Genomic DNA, 13,037 nt, shown 5'->3' on the forward strand with positions numbered 1-13,037 from the left:
TGACCTACATTGTCCTACGGATCCCAGACCCACCGGCTGACAGGTTTCAATAATTTTAATACTCATGTAACTCCCTAGCTTTACGCAGGAGGGGGTGTGGGGGGCTGGGAGGAAGGAGGGTAAAGGAGAGAATTGTAGGGCGTTCCGTGGCACATTGGAAATCATGTGATGGAGCTCTTGAATTTCAGTTGTAATAAAGACGGGAAACGGAACATTGTCAGGTTCTCGAGGGGTCTGCCTGTGTCCAGGGCTTCCGTTGCGTGGGGGAGCCCTGACTGCAGACATGCTCTGCTCCCGTTCAGGAGCTATTGTAGAAACGCGACTGTAATTCTGGTTTAGCGCTTTTGCAACTTCTGACAGGAAGTCAAGCGCTTCCTGAAACCGTAAACCTCGGGGGAGCGGTAGCGTTCCCGTGACCTTCCTTGGAGCGCCCAGGCGGAGGGGAGGCGGGAAAACGACATGCCAGACCACGTCTAGGGTTTCTACCATCCCGATGCCGGCAGGGGGAAAGGGGGGACACGGGGCGGGGCGGCGCGGGCAGGTAGCCGGGTAGAAGAGGCGGGACGGCCGCTGCGGCTCCTCCTCCTCCTCCCGCCTCAGGTTTGTCATCGTGTCGCTGGCACAGCCCGAAGGAGGAGGAGGAAGAGGAAGAAGAAGAGGAGGAAGAGGAGGAAGAGGAGGAGGGATGAGAAAGCCGCCGCTGTTGCATCCGTGACGGGGGCCTAGACAGCCCACGCTCGGGACTGCCCCTTTCCCACCGCCGCGAACAGGCGCTGCTCGCCTGGGGGAAGGGCCAGAAGGAGGAGGAGGAGGAGGACGGCGGCGGCGCTGTGTGTGTGTGAGAGCGTGGAGATGAGCTCAGCTCTGTGCCCTGGAGCCGCCTGAGGAGACCCGGCTCCCTCCCTCCCTCCCTCCCTGCCCGCCGCCATGGCTCACTCCCCCGTGCAGACGGGGCTGCCGGGGATGCAGGTAAGGACCTGTCCCAAGGGCCGGCACGAACACGCACCCTGGGCAGCGGGGTGCGAAGAGGGGGTTCCCAGCGATGGGGGGACAGGAAGAAAGCGCCTCTTGGCTGTGGCTCGGCCCTGTGGACTGGGCTGGGGGCTGAGTAGCGGGATGGAGACGGAACGTGCGGTCAGCGCTTGGCGTGATGCCCAGCGAGGTCCCTCCGCCCGGTGGATCCCTCCCTGCCTCCCTCCATCCCTGTCCTCAGCAGCCTCTGTGTCGCTGCAGGCGTGCAGAGCCGAGCGTGGTTTGTGTCCCCCTCCCCCCGGCCGGGATTTCTTCTCGGTGTTTTAATTCCTGAAGCGAACCGCGGCTCGGTGGGCGATTTTCAGCCCTGTTATTTTGCGGTAAATAGGGGAAGCACACATAAAACCAGTACGTAAGAGCAGGGCCTGGGAATGTTGACCTTCAGCGCATGCTGCAGTGCCCATCTCTGTGGTGCTGGGCTGAGGTGGGTGCTCGGGGATTGTGTTTGGCTCCTGTGTTTGACTGCAAGAGTTGGTAGCTGCTTTTGTTATATGATGGAATTTGCTGGTTCTGTGTCGTAACTATATTTTTGAAAAAACTAGTGTGTTTTTCTGCTGACTGAGCTGGCTCCCCCCCTCCCTGCCCTGTTTTTCTTAGTTTAAATGGAAACTGCTGCCAGCAAAACATTAAGGTCGTTATCATCTGTGTGTTGTTATACTAACGTTTCCCACATCTGATTAGAAACTTTCTGGCCCTAACCTCCAAAAGAATAACTTATGAATGACATGTTAGAGTTTTCCTTGATTTATCTCCTGGATTTGAAGTTTTTTTGCATCATTTGGTTTAAGTATTGATTTACCCTGGTTTGTTTTTCTGTGAGTCAAGATTGTAAGTCATGAATCTCTTTTCTTTGCATAACAGGAGGATTTGAATTTAAAATGTTACATGCTTAGGCATAGTTTGATTTATATGCTCAGGGATAGTACTGGATGCCATATAGAGTACGTAGGCCCACACTCTGAGCTGACTAATATTGCTCTGTAGGTCCTGCTGTTGAGTGTTCAAGTTCACCTTCCAAATATGAGAGTTTACCAATTGCCAGAAACAGAGAAATAAGGGTATCTTTATTTGGCTACAGTTAGGTTATTATTGGTGGGTTTGTTTGGTTTTTTTCTTTTGAGACATATTAGAACCAAGACAACTGTCTAGTTTGGAACAGAATCCATAATATTTTAGAATTAAAAAGTCAGATTTGTAGCTGCTCAGAAGCAAGCAGCATGTACTGCTGATGTGTGTCACTGCATGATCTCTCTAAGCACCTGTGTTTTTTATTGCCTTGATTTATTACTTAGTTTGTAGTACTGTTGGCTGTACTAAATGGGTAGATATTCAGGGTTTTTGTTAGTCCACATAATTTGTGAGTTTACTTCAAATCTCTTTTTATTCAGGACAGTGTTATTTTTCCATGATTTTTTTATTGTATTATTATGAGAGTTTCTCAAGTGTGAACTTCAGCAGTGAAAAAGCCCACCCAAACTAAGTAAAGACCTTCTGATAGGTAGAGACATAAAGTCTGTCAGTAATGTGAATACTGCTCACTGATTTTCTGTGGCCAGTTGAAGATGTTTATATCCATTTCCATTCCGACAGAATAAATAGCAGTTTTATAGTGGTCTGTTTTCCATAGCTGATTCTCTTTGATTTTACTTGCAGATAAATGTTCAAAGAGTAAAGTTCATACAATGCGTGACATCTACTTAAATAAGACAAAAGTTTTGGTTTGGGACTTTTGATTCTGTAGAAGATAGAGGAATAGAGCTTAGTTCTCTAGGTTATAATTAAATTGCCCAGATCACGGGACTATCTTTTCTTTTTCTGTAGTGTGATCCCTCCTCCCCACCTACCAGCTTCTGCAACAAACGGTGTAAGCAGTGTCAGTGACAAGTTATGCAGCTTTCTCCGACATTCTTTGCTGTACTTATACAAGAGAGCAGTCAGTATGCTAATGTGGACAGAGTAACTTCTTGGCCCTCAAAAAATCACTTGGAGGGACAACACTTTATTAATGCTGTTTGGCGTGAGCACAGTGGTGTGTAAATAGAGCAGAGAAATGAAGGATTAATATCTTTCTCTCTGAACAAGACATCTGATTGATGTTTGAAGAGTGATACATAAAAAGTGAGTGGGTAGAGAGTGAGCCAAAGGAATGAAAAACTGTGGAGGAAATGTAGGATGGTGCTGGAAAGTTGTCAAAACCTGAGATTTGCTGTCTGCTGCCAAGTGGGCATGTTGTAACCTGAATAAAAACAGTTGGGTTTTGACCTAAATTTCTGTGTTGTGCAGGTTAAGTTTGAACTCAAACTTTTTGCTGTCATTGGTTTAAGGCCTTTGTGTAGAGATAAAGTTTGAGTGTGCAGTGTGAAGCTGCATGATTGCTAAACTGAGGATACGTTGTCTTCCTTCTTCATGCTTTATAGAAAGTGGCCTGACGAGAGTGCTTGTTTGTCTGTAAATGTGTGAGATTCCTGCAAGGCTGGCTTGGAATAAGTGTACATGACCTTGATTTTCAGACTGACCTGCATTTCAAGGCCGTGATAAGCTTTTATAGCTTCTTTGTGAAAGCTATATTTTAAATAATCAAGTATTGTGTTTATAAAATTATGGTAATAAATTCCTGGGGTGCTTTTAAAGTTCTATCATCTCTAAGACAAGCCTCTTCTGTGTGATAAACCCTTTTTTTATCTTTCTCCCTTTCAGTTTTTTTGGTAGCAATAACAGTGTTTATGCAGTAAGTTATTTTTATTCATTCTTCATTGTATTTTCAGTACAAGTGCTACAGGTTCTTCATGCAAAATATAAATAAGCATTGACATTCAAGCTGTCTTGCTTCAAGAATGTTAAAAGTTTACCTAAATTTAAGTAGGAACTTGACAAATGAACAGAAAAGAAAGGTTAAGTGTAAAGGCACCATTTCTGGCTCAGAAAGTGTCTGAAGTGTCAGTTTGCTGGAGATTGGAAGAGTGTTTTGGGAAATATGGCTATATACTTGTCTGTTTTTGCACTGTTCCCAGGATGTTCACTTTTGACTGCTCTAGGAGAAATATTTTGGCCTAGAGGATCCTTTGTTCTGATCTGACGTGACTGTTCTTTTGTACTTCCACACTGTAGGTATTTCTGTCCTTCTTGTTGTAACTCATTCTGCCTTTACAGTAAACTGTTTTAACTAATTCCTGTGTGAGCTCTGTGAGTGGGAATTACAGAATATTAGGTTGCTAAATCAAAGGCACTGGAAAGTCCATATAGCTTCTGCTGCTTTTCTTTTGCTGCTTCTGGAGGAGAAGATTAGTTTTGGAGATTAGTTTTCCCAAATTTGATTTTTTTCTTTTCTTTTTTTTTTTTTTTTAAGCTTGTGCTCACTGTTACTGTTTATATTATAGTTTGATAAATAGTTTGCACTAACTTAGAGCACTTAAATATTTGACAGATCCTTGGACTGTTATGATCTTGGCTAATCAGTTTTAAAATATCCTGAGGATAGATGTCATGGTTCTGTGACATAATACAAGCTCAACCCTTAGGTGCCAGGCACAAGAGTTCTAAACTGTGAAAATGAAGGGGCATCTTCTCACTGTATAGTCAAAGGCTGTGTCAGGGCTATGCAATAGGTGTATGGAGCTGTTTGAGAGAAGTCAACTGTTGTTGACAGTGGAACTAATGATACTGGGAAGTCATGTATAACAACTTCTGCTGAATATGTGGATACTAAGCTTTTCCTCAAACATGCCCAAGATCTTGCTATTAAGCGTGTGTGGAGGAGTGAGAGTTGGTTTCCTTTGGGCATTGTAGCAGGGAGAGTTCGTAAGGATGCCGAGATTGAAACCGAAACACCGTTGAAAGCTCAAAAACCAATATTTATTACAAAGAAGTGGCCAAGTAAATGGGAACCCGATAGAAAGATAAAAATGAGGGAAATAAGCCCTGAATACAACACCCTACTCGCTCAGGTGTCACGAGGTTATCTTACCAACTCCGAATGCCAAGAATCCTTTGTAGCAGCTGCATTCTCGGAGGGTCACCAGGCTCACACATAGCAGGTGTCCCCGCAGAAGGCAATGTGGTCCTTTGAGTGAAGTGTAAGTCCCCCCCAGAGCATGAGCCATCCGCTTGTTATCCAATTAATTGGTGACGCCTATGTGGGCAGGTGTGGTCAGCACCGCCCAGCTAGAGGCCTTCAGTCCCTCCCAGCGTTATGTAAGCGGTGCCCCTTCTGCGCACACGTGTGTACTTTGGAATTCCCCCCGTGCTTGCGCGCTATAACTCGGGGGATCTTTTCCAAATGAGTCTGGGGGCGTACTTCATCACCCTCCTCTTCACTTTCTCCTTCAAATGCCCTTGGAAGGCGATCAGCCAATAATAAGACACCAATTAATTGTAGTTTGTACAAAACTCTTCCTTCAAGGACGAAGTTCCCATTTATCAGTGCTTGTTTTCTCATAACTTGGCAGGAAAAAGATAGACTAAAAGTATGAACATCTAATTAAACCCTGGTATAGGCATACTCCGAGTGACTTCTTGGTGTTGTGCTTTGCCTAAGTTCCTAGGAAGTCGTTGTTGCAGGCTTCAGTTTGGAAAATGATGTTAAATCCTTGTGCCGTTAACTCAGACTGTGCAGTTAAAATTAATGCAGTTCTATTTTATCAGTCTTTAAGTCTCCTTGTTCTTTCTTTCTGTTGCCTTTGCAGGTACTTTTCTTTTAGGAGGGAAAATAACTGATAATTAACTGTAAGGTATAGACTGCTATGTCTTTGGGGAACAGTTTGAGCTACTTAGTTTTTTTATGTTGATTTCATCACTTCCTGAATATCTGAAGCATTTATTAGGACAACTTTTTGGAATAAGGATTGACAATAGCGAATCCTTATTTTTATGAATCTCAGTGTTTCAACCATTCTCTGATTTTGATGCGATACACTTTAAACATGCTTTCCAGAATTCTGTTCAATTTTACAATTGTTTATATGGAGGTGAGGTGTGGTGTTCATGCAGAGGCAGAGGAGGTAAGGAAAGGTACTTCCAAAGGCTGAGCTTACGAAGTCTGGTTTTGGGTCTTTGTTCTGGTACCAGTCACATCCAGGGTGGTTGGTCATCCTTGTCAGTTAGTGCGTGACCAATGTCAGCGTTCACCGTTTCTGTCTCACCACTAGTGTCAACAGCCTCTAAGTACAAAAACATATTTCCATCCTGCAGCCTTCCAGAATAGGTAAAGAGATACTGCTTATGGCGACTGTGTCTTTCAGGTGCCCTTATAGACCAGTCAGGCCAGTCATATGCCATGACAAGTTTCTTGTACCAGTTTCATGTTTGAGTAAGACACCCTCTTAGTCAGCTGCCATCTTTGTTCCCCAGAGAGACAAAAGACTACTCATGCAGTGAAAACATTTAAATATCAGGCCTTGTGTTATGAGTGGTGTACAGGACTCGATGTCAGCTTTTGCATGGTGGTATCTTTTGTGTTGCTGAAGTAGAAAATGGAAGTATGTATCTTGGCTGCATTTTTAAAATTTGCTTAGATTCTTTTCATGCCCCCTTTCTTGGGAAGGGGGGTAGGGGATGCACCAAGCACTGTGTACAAGGCATCTAATGTAAATTAATAGTAATATAAAATACTACATTCATCCTATAATAATTTAGTCCCTGCTATACAAAAAAGATAGGCTGGAGAGGGTCCTGAGAAGGACCACAAAGATGATCAAAAGCCTGACACATGGGAAAAGGCTGAGACAACTGCGTTTGTTCAGCCTTGAGAAAGGAGCGCTGAGAGGAAATCTCATCAACGTGTTCTAGTATTGAAAGAGTGACTACAGAGAATATGGAAACCCTCTTTTTACAAGGAATCACATGAAATGATGAGAGGTAATGGGTACAAGTTACCAATGGGAAGGTTCTGATTGGACAAGAGGAAAATTTTTCACAATTAGGGCAGTCAGCCATTGGAATCATCTTCTTGGGGAAATGATGGATACCCCAAGGTTGGACTCAGACTTTTACATTTGCCTGGACACGGTGCTGGACCGTCTTGTCTAGACTGTGCTTTTGCCAAGAAATGTTGGACCAGATGTTCCTTGAGGTCTCTTCCAACCTGGTATTCTATGATTGAATTTGATTTGCTTTTTGCTTTTGCGATGATTCACCTGCTTGCATTTGTGGAGTACTATTTAATTAAGAAGTGTTCTGTATGGCCATTTGTGTGGATGCAGCTATATAATCAAAACTTTTTTTACTTGTAAACTCTTAGTTAATATGGGTACGTTTCCATGTATTTGTAGGCACCTGAGAATTAATAACAGAGTGATTTGTGCAGGGGACATTGCACCCAGAAAATGGTATTGGTCAACTGGGAATTTGGAAGCATGCTTTGGATATCTGTTCTTTTAATAAAGAAGTGAATGTTTTCTATTCTGAACCTCAGATAAATGCATCTTTCTTTAAAATAAGTGGAAAGAAGATTATACAAGTGTTGAGGAATACTTCTATGTTAGTCTAATTTTTGGCAACTTTTTTATTCCTGCTGGAAACATGCTTACAACCTGTTTCAGTCTAGGTAGAAATCAGAACAAAGGAGTTGAACTGTGTGACAAATGTGAGTGTTAGGCTGTAGTGATGCATGCTATATGTTTTTGCCCTCATCTGTTTGTGACATCTAAAGTGATTGAGATGCCAAGTTTTACAGCTTTATTCTTTGCTTTCCCTCCCCACTGTTGCATCCCACAGAATTTATGGCAATTGTTCCTTTTTACTGATAATTAATGTATTTTTATTCTTAATTCTTATTTTTGGTATTTTTCATTTTTCCTAGAAAAAAGCAGTTTCCTTATGGTAGTGAGTGTCTGAATTGCATAATTATAGTTATGGAGATGGAAAATGAGAAATATGGAATGTGTGTGAAGGAAAAAAAAGGAAAGAACAATCATGTGGTACTTTTGATAATTGACAAATTCTCAGTGAAACAGCTGGATCTCAGTTTTGCACCTAGTTATTACAGATGAATGCTTTCATTCTAGTCTTTGTAGTTTTCATTTGATGTTTTGCTAATAAACCTTCTTAAAAGAAAATAAAACTCAGTTGTTGCTGTTCATGATAATGTTCATAATGTTCATAACTATAAAAAAGACTATGCTAGTTCAGCTGATTTTACTTCATTATTGATAGATGAAACTGATAGTTCAAGTTTTATTCCAATTTTAAGGCTTGCTAAAAGTGTCTTTTTTTCATTCTTTTCATAAAAGTCCCAGACTATAAATCCAAATATTTATTGTATCTTGTCTTTTTGAGTTAGTTAGCTGCTTTTTGGAAGTACAGGTAGGGCTTGATACAATGCAGTAAAGTTGAACGATTTATTTTCTGTGTACTGTTTCTGTTTTATTTCAATTTCACACCAACTGCAGGAAATAATTTTGTATGTTGTATCAGTTATTCATATATGGGGTATATATATGACTGAAAACAAAAACTTGTGAGCTTCAGAGAAAGCTAAATGCTGTGAGTAGCAAAATTTGAAACTTCTCCTTCCTGGAATTAGTTTTCTCTGAAATAAAACTATCTTACATGTGTGTTTTGGGGAGTTGGTATTTTTTTTTGGTTTTTTTTTTTTTTTTTTGGTTGTGTGTTTTTTTATTTCCTGCCCCTGCTTTGGTAGCCCAGATTTGTGGGAGAGCTGCATGGTTTGAATTTGTGCCTTTTACCCAAATTTGCAATGTGTCTCCACTACTGCCACTCGTGCAGCTAACTCTGTGGGGATCCAAGGGAAAAGGAAAGCTACTTAATGCTAGTCTGTGTTGAGGTAGAATAGGCTTTAGATGGTTTTTGAAAGATTGCAAGTGGAAAGCCTTTGCAGTTCTGCTTCTGAAATTGAGAGCTGTGTGACAAAGGATGACATCAACTCTGCCAGCTATTTACTTTAGCTTCTGAGTTCTCTGGATACTTGGGAAAATTGCCTGTATGAACTTGTCTGCTAGATTTCTGTTCTCTGGTCTGACCAGAGAATAAATTTAAAAGAAAGAAGTTATATGCAGCAATGGTGTCTCATTTCAAAAGAAATTATGTATTTGTGCAGTATATTTAGCACTAAAACTAATTCTTGGTGTGATAGGCATAGTGTATCACAGAATAGATGAGATCGTAAGGGACCGCTGGAGCACATCTAGTCCACCTGCTCAAAGTAGAGTCAGCAGGTTGCTCAGGGCCACATCCAGCCTAGTTTTGAGTACCTCAGAGGATCAACAACCTGCCTGGACAGCTTTTTCTAGTGTTGGACTATCCTTACAGTAAGAAAGGTTGTTTTCTTTTCCTTTGTGGTTTTTCATTTGTTTGTTTTTTGCTTTTCCTCTTTTCTTTGTAAGTTTGCATGAAATTTCCTGAAACTCAGTTTCTCCCCATTGCATCTTGTCCTTTGACTGGACACCACTGGGAAGAATCTGGCTTTGTGTTCTTTTCTCCTTTCCATCAGGTATTCACACACAGTAAGATTTCCAACCCCCCAGGCTTCTCTTTTCAAAGCTGAAACAATCCCCAGAAATTTCTGAGCCTCTTCGGATGATGGTGTTTCCGGCTCAGTCTTGATAGGGAATGAGGACTGGACTGACTAATTGGAAATGGATTTGGTGAAATGAAAAGTATACAAAATGAGGTGTTAAAAGTTGATTGTATATTTCAAATAACCCAGCACAGAGAAATTACAGATCTGCAAGTCAAATCAATTACACAAGTAAGCTTGAGAACCTGAATACAGAGATGTCTTATAACTCCTGCATTTAAGGAAAAAAATAGTTTTTCAACTCTTCTCTATGATAACTGGATGAATAGCCCTTCATAAAAGGAGGTTAGAAATAAAACTGGAATGAGATGCAGAAAAATACTCAGTTAAAACTATATCTTAGGTCAGAATGGTTATGGATAAAGTTTGATCTAACTAGTTTGAATTTCAGTAATGTTTTCTATTGAACTATAAGGGGCAGCTAGTTCAGATGAGAATTAGGGAATCATAAAAATAAATACTTTGCAAGACATGTATAGTCCTGGCTGTAAAGAGTGTACTGCAGAGGTGGTGTCAGAGTGGAGCGTACTGCTGGTTTCTCCAGGATTGGTCTTGACAGTTGCTGACTGAAAAGTGACCTTAGCATAGAAAAAGGCAATGCATGCTGATTAAAATTGCTGATGGTACAAAATTTAAAGGCACCTGTTTCACTTGAGAGGCCATTACTGAAGAACTGCACGACCTTGAGGATTGGAATTACTGAACAAAACAGCGTGAAGTGTAGCTTGTCATAACTATGAAAGATTACAAAGAACCTTTGCAATGGGCTGGGAGTTCATTAGTTGGAAATGCAGAGAATTAGGAAGAGGTGATTTGGTTTAGTTGGTTGCAGCAGAGTTTGAGCCATGAGGCCAAATTGAACAAATAGGTTCTGAGAATGTATTGCACTATTTTTATTCCGTAGAAGTGGGCAACAGTGTTGTTAGGTACTGAGAAGAGTTAATTTTAAATGCAGTATGTTTTTCTGGCTGATTAAGGTCAAAAATAATGAATCCAATGTGGTACAAGTACAGAGAGATTACTCAAATTATTGGATGAATGGTGGCTTTGCTCATGGTGAAAAGGACTTTGTTCTGCATGGCTGAACAAGCTGGAGATTGAGACAGGATGGTTGCAGTTTGTGTTCAGAAGTGTGAAAAACTATCTGAAATAAAAAGCAAACTAATTCAAGTGTCTATAGAAATTGTAAGTTCTGAAATCATTCTATCTGAACATTTCAGAATTTGGTTTTGATTTGCTACATTTGCTACATACTCTGTGTCCCACTTGGAAGGAAATGTTTTAGTGATAGAGTCCTAGCTCCTTATCAAGGTGGTTAGCGTTACTCTTTTGCAGCAGATGTCGATGTTCTATTCTGTATTTTCTAGCAGTATTTAGTGTTCTCAGTTGCCTGAAGGCTCTTCTATCAGTTCCCTTTATTTTAATGTTAGCAGGAATAAGCTATATGCTTAATGAATGCTTGCAAAGAGTAGAGTCGGCAAAACTGTGGTGACAGTATTTATGGAAGACATTTTCTCTATGCAGTCATGTAGAGAGACTATTTATAAAGCTCTTTATTTATTTTTGCTCTGCTGGAAGTATTTACAAAAACAAACAGAAATACATTTGGGGAGAATCCTTTCCAGATGTGATCTTGGACAAATGAATGGGAATTGGCCACTCATGTACCTTCAAATTCAAGCAGTTCATTATGTATCGGAGGCCTGGTCTCTCCATTTTTGAAATAGAGAAGGTCATTAAAGAGAGACCAACTGGTAGTTTTGCAAAAACATGAGTTGCCAGTGCTTTAAGGATCTCACTTCAAACACTTGGTCTCCTGAGAAGAAAATTGAGACCTTCTTAAAGAGCAAGAGTGTATTGTTTTGTTTGGGTTTTTTAAACAACTACTACCTTCTGTTGCTCAGAACAAAATTCAGGAATGGCAACTGTTAAATTTTAGAACAAGTAAATGAATTTACAAAAGTTCTGAAGTGGGAAGGAAAAGTTTTAGGTTTTTAAAAAATATTTAGTAATTTCTCAAGAAACTTGGAAAATAAACTCTTATTAATAATTATTTTAATCCTATTAATTCCAGCTATTATTGTACAATTAACATTTCCAAACGGCTGCAAAATTTTAATCATAAAAATTGAACAGCAACAGTTGTTCCTTGCTTCTTGAGTTCTCCAGGAGCAGATGCCTTCCTTGCTTTTCTGGAATTATTAATGTTCTTTTACAATTGTTTTTTAAAACTGTCAGCCTAATACCAGAATCCCAAGAGCTTGACACTGTAAAAATGAATCTGTGAGATTTCTGCAAGTCTCTGAAGGTTGTGGTGTCATGAAATAATGGGCTTTACTATAAGATTGCAGTAGATGGTTGAGTGGAAAAGGGAAAATAAGGGGTGAATACATACAACCAACAGAATTCAAAGAGCTGCTGGCAGGTAGCCCTTCCATTTTTCTCTATATGAACAACTGCAACACACTGCAACTTTGAGCTGTGCTGGCTTTTTGTCTCCGGAGGTGAAACATGGAATTTTTTAGGCATCTGTGGCTGGGATTGGTTTGTGACTTACCCAGATGCCTTTGTGATGATGTAATGCTTGGATTCCTGTGGCTAGTGAATGGAACTAGAAGGCTTGTGAGGATGGGTTAGGCGTTCACAGCTCTCTACAGCACATCATCTCAAATTCCAACACAGTATGTATGAAATCATAGACTGATAATTGATTTTCCACAAGGGAAAATATCTGGTGCAGGTGTTAAAGTTATTTTTGTTCATGAAGAATTCTCAGAGAAGACTGGTTTGAATATTGACAACAAAGCATTCTGTGAGGCATGAGAAGAACCAGTACAGCACAATTTAGTTAATAGTCTTGTGGTCTCTTAGAAATTATGTCCCAGGAGGTGTTGATAGGGGCTACTGTGTAGCTGAGGGATGACTACACTTGCTGGAAAACATGAAGTGCCCTAGTCTGGTTTCCAAGTGGGAGACATATTATGTATGTAACATTTAATAATGTGTAATAATATGTAAATCTCATTACATCGAAATTAAAGGAGAAACAAGCTTCTTTTGGTGGAAGGGATTTGGATCTTTTGCTGTTCCTTTTGATGGCAAAAGAGTGATAACTCCCCATATCCTCCTGTTTGTTTCCTGAAAATGACTTTTGATAGAAGTATGGATCAATAAGATGTAAAGCAGGGGGGGAGCTTCTTAGTGCTGGTAAAGTCTTGCAGTACACTTAGAGTGGTTTTTCTTTGGGCTTGTCTCATCAGTGATCTGTTCCTGGGATGATTACCTGGAAGATATGATGTCTCATAGCTTACTTTAAGGTATTAGAAGTAGTAGTGTACTGCAGTTTGTGCCACATGATGATAAAATCACGTGTGACAAACACAATGCTCGCCTGGTCCTCAAAACACCTGATTCAGCTGTGAAATTCAGATATCTCCAGACAAACTAAAAAGTGTTCTAGACTATTTTCCTC

The 13,037-nt window shown here is 40.7% G+C and overlaps 1 protein-coding gene across 1 annotated transcript in view; it reads left to right on the forward strand.

Annotated features, from left to right (window-relative positions):
* The first annotated feature begins 597 nt into the window (after window positions 1–597).
* The window catches only part of STK24 (serine/threonine kinase 24), a 56,288-nt gene continuing 43,848 nt past the window's right edge, over window positions 598–13,037 (forward strand). The window contains exon 1 of the mRNA XM_051780622.1: window positions 598–969. Within this exon, the coding sequence (XP_051636582.1) occupies window positions 928–969 (42 nt within the window). The 5' untranslated portion in view covers window positions 598–927. The remainder of the gene's footprint in view (window positions 970–13,037) is intronic.

Source organism: Manacus candei, unplaced genomic scaffold (assembly GCF_025592945.1).
Source record: "Manacus candei isolate 608988 ecotype Guabito, Panama unplaced genomic scaffold, ASM2559294v1 h1tg000014l, whole genome shotgun sequence".
Taxonomy (NCBI): domain Eukaryota; kingdom Metazoa; phylum Chordata; class Aves; order Passeriformes; family Pipridae; genus Manacus; species Manacus candei.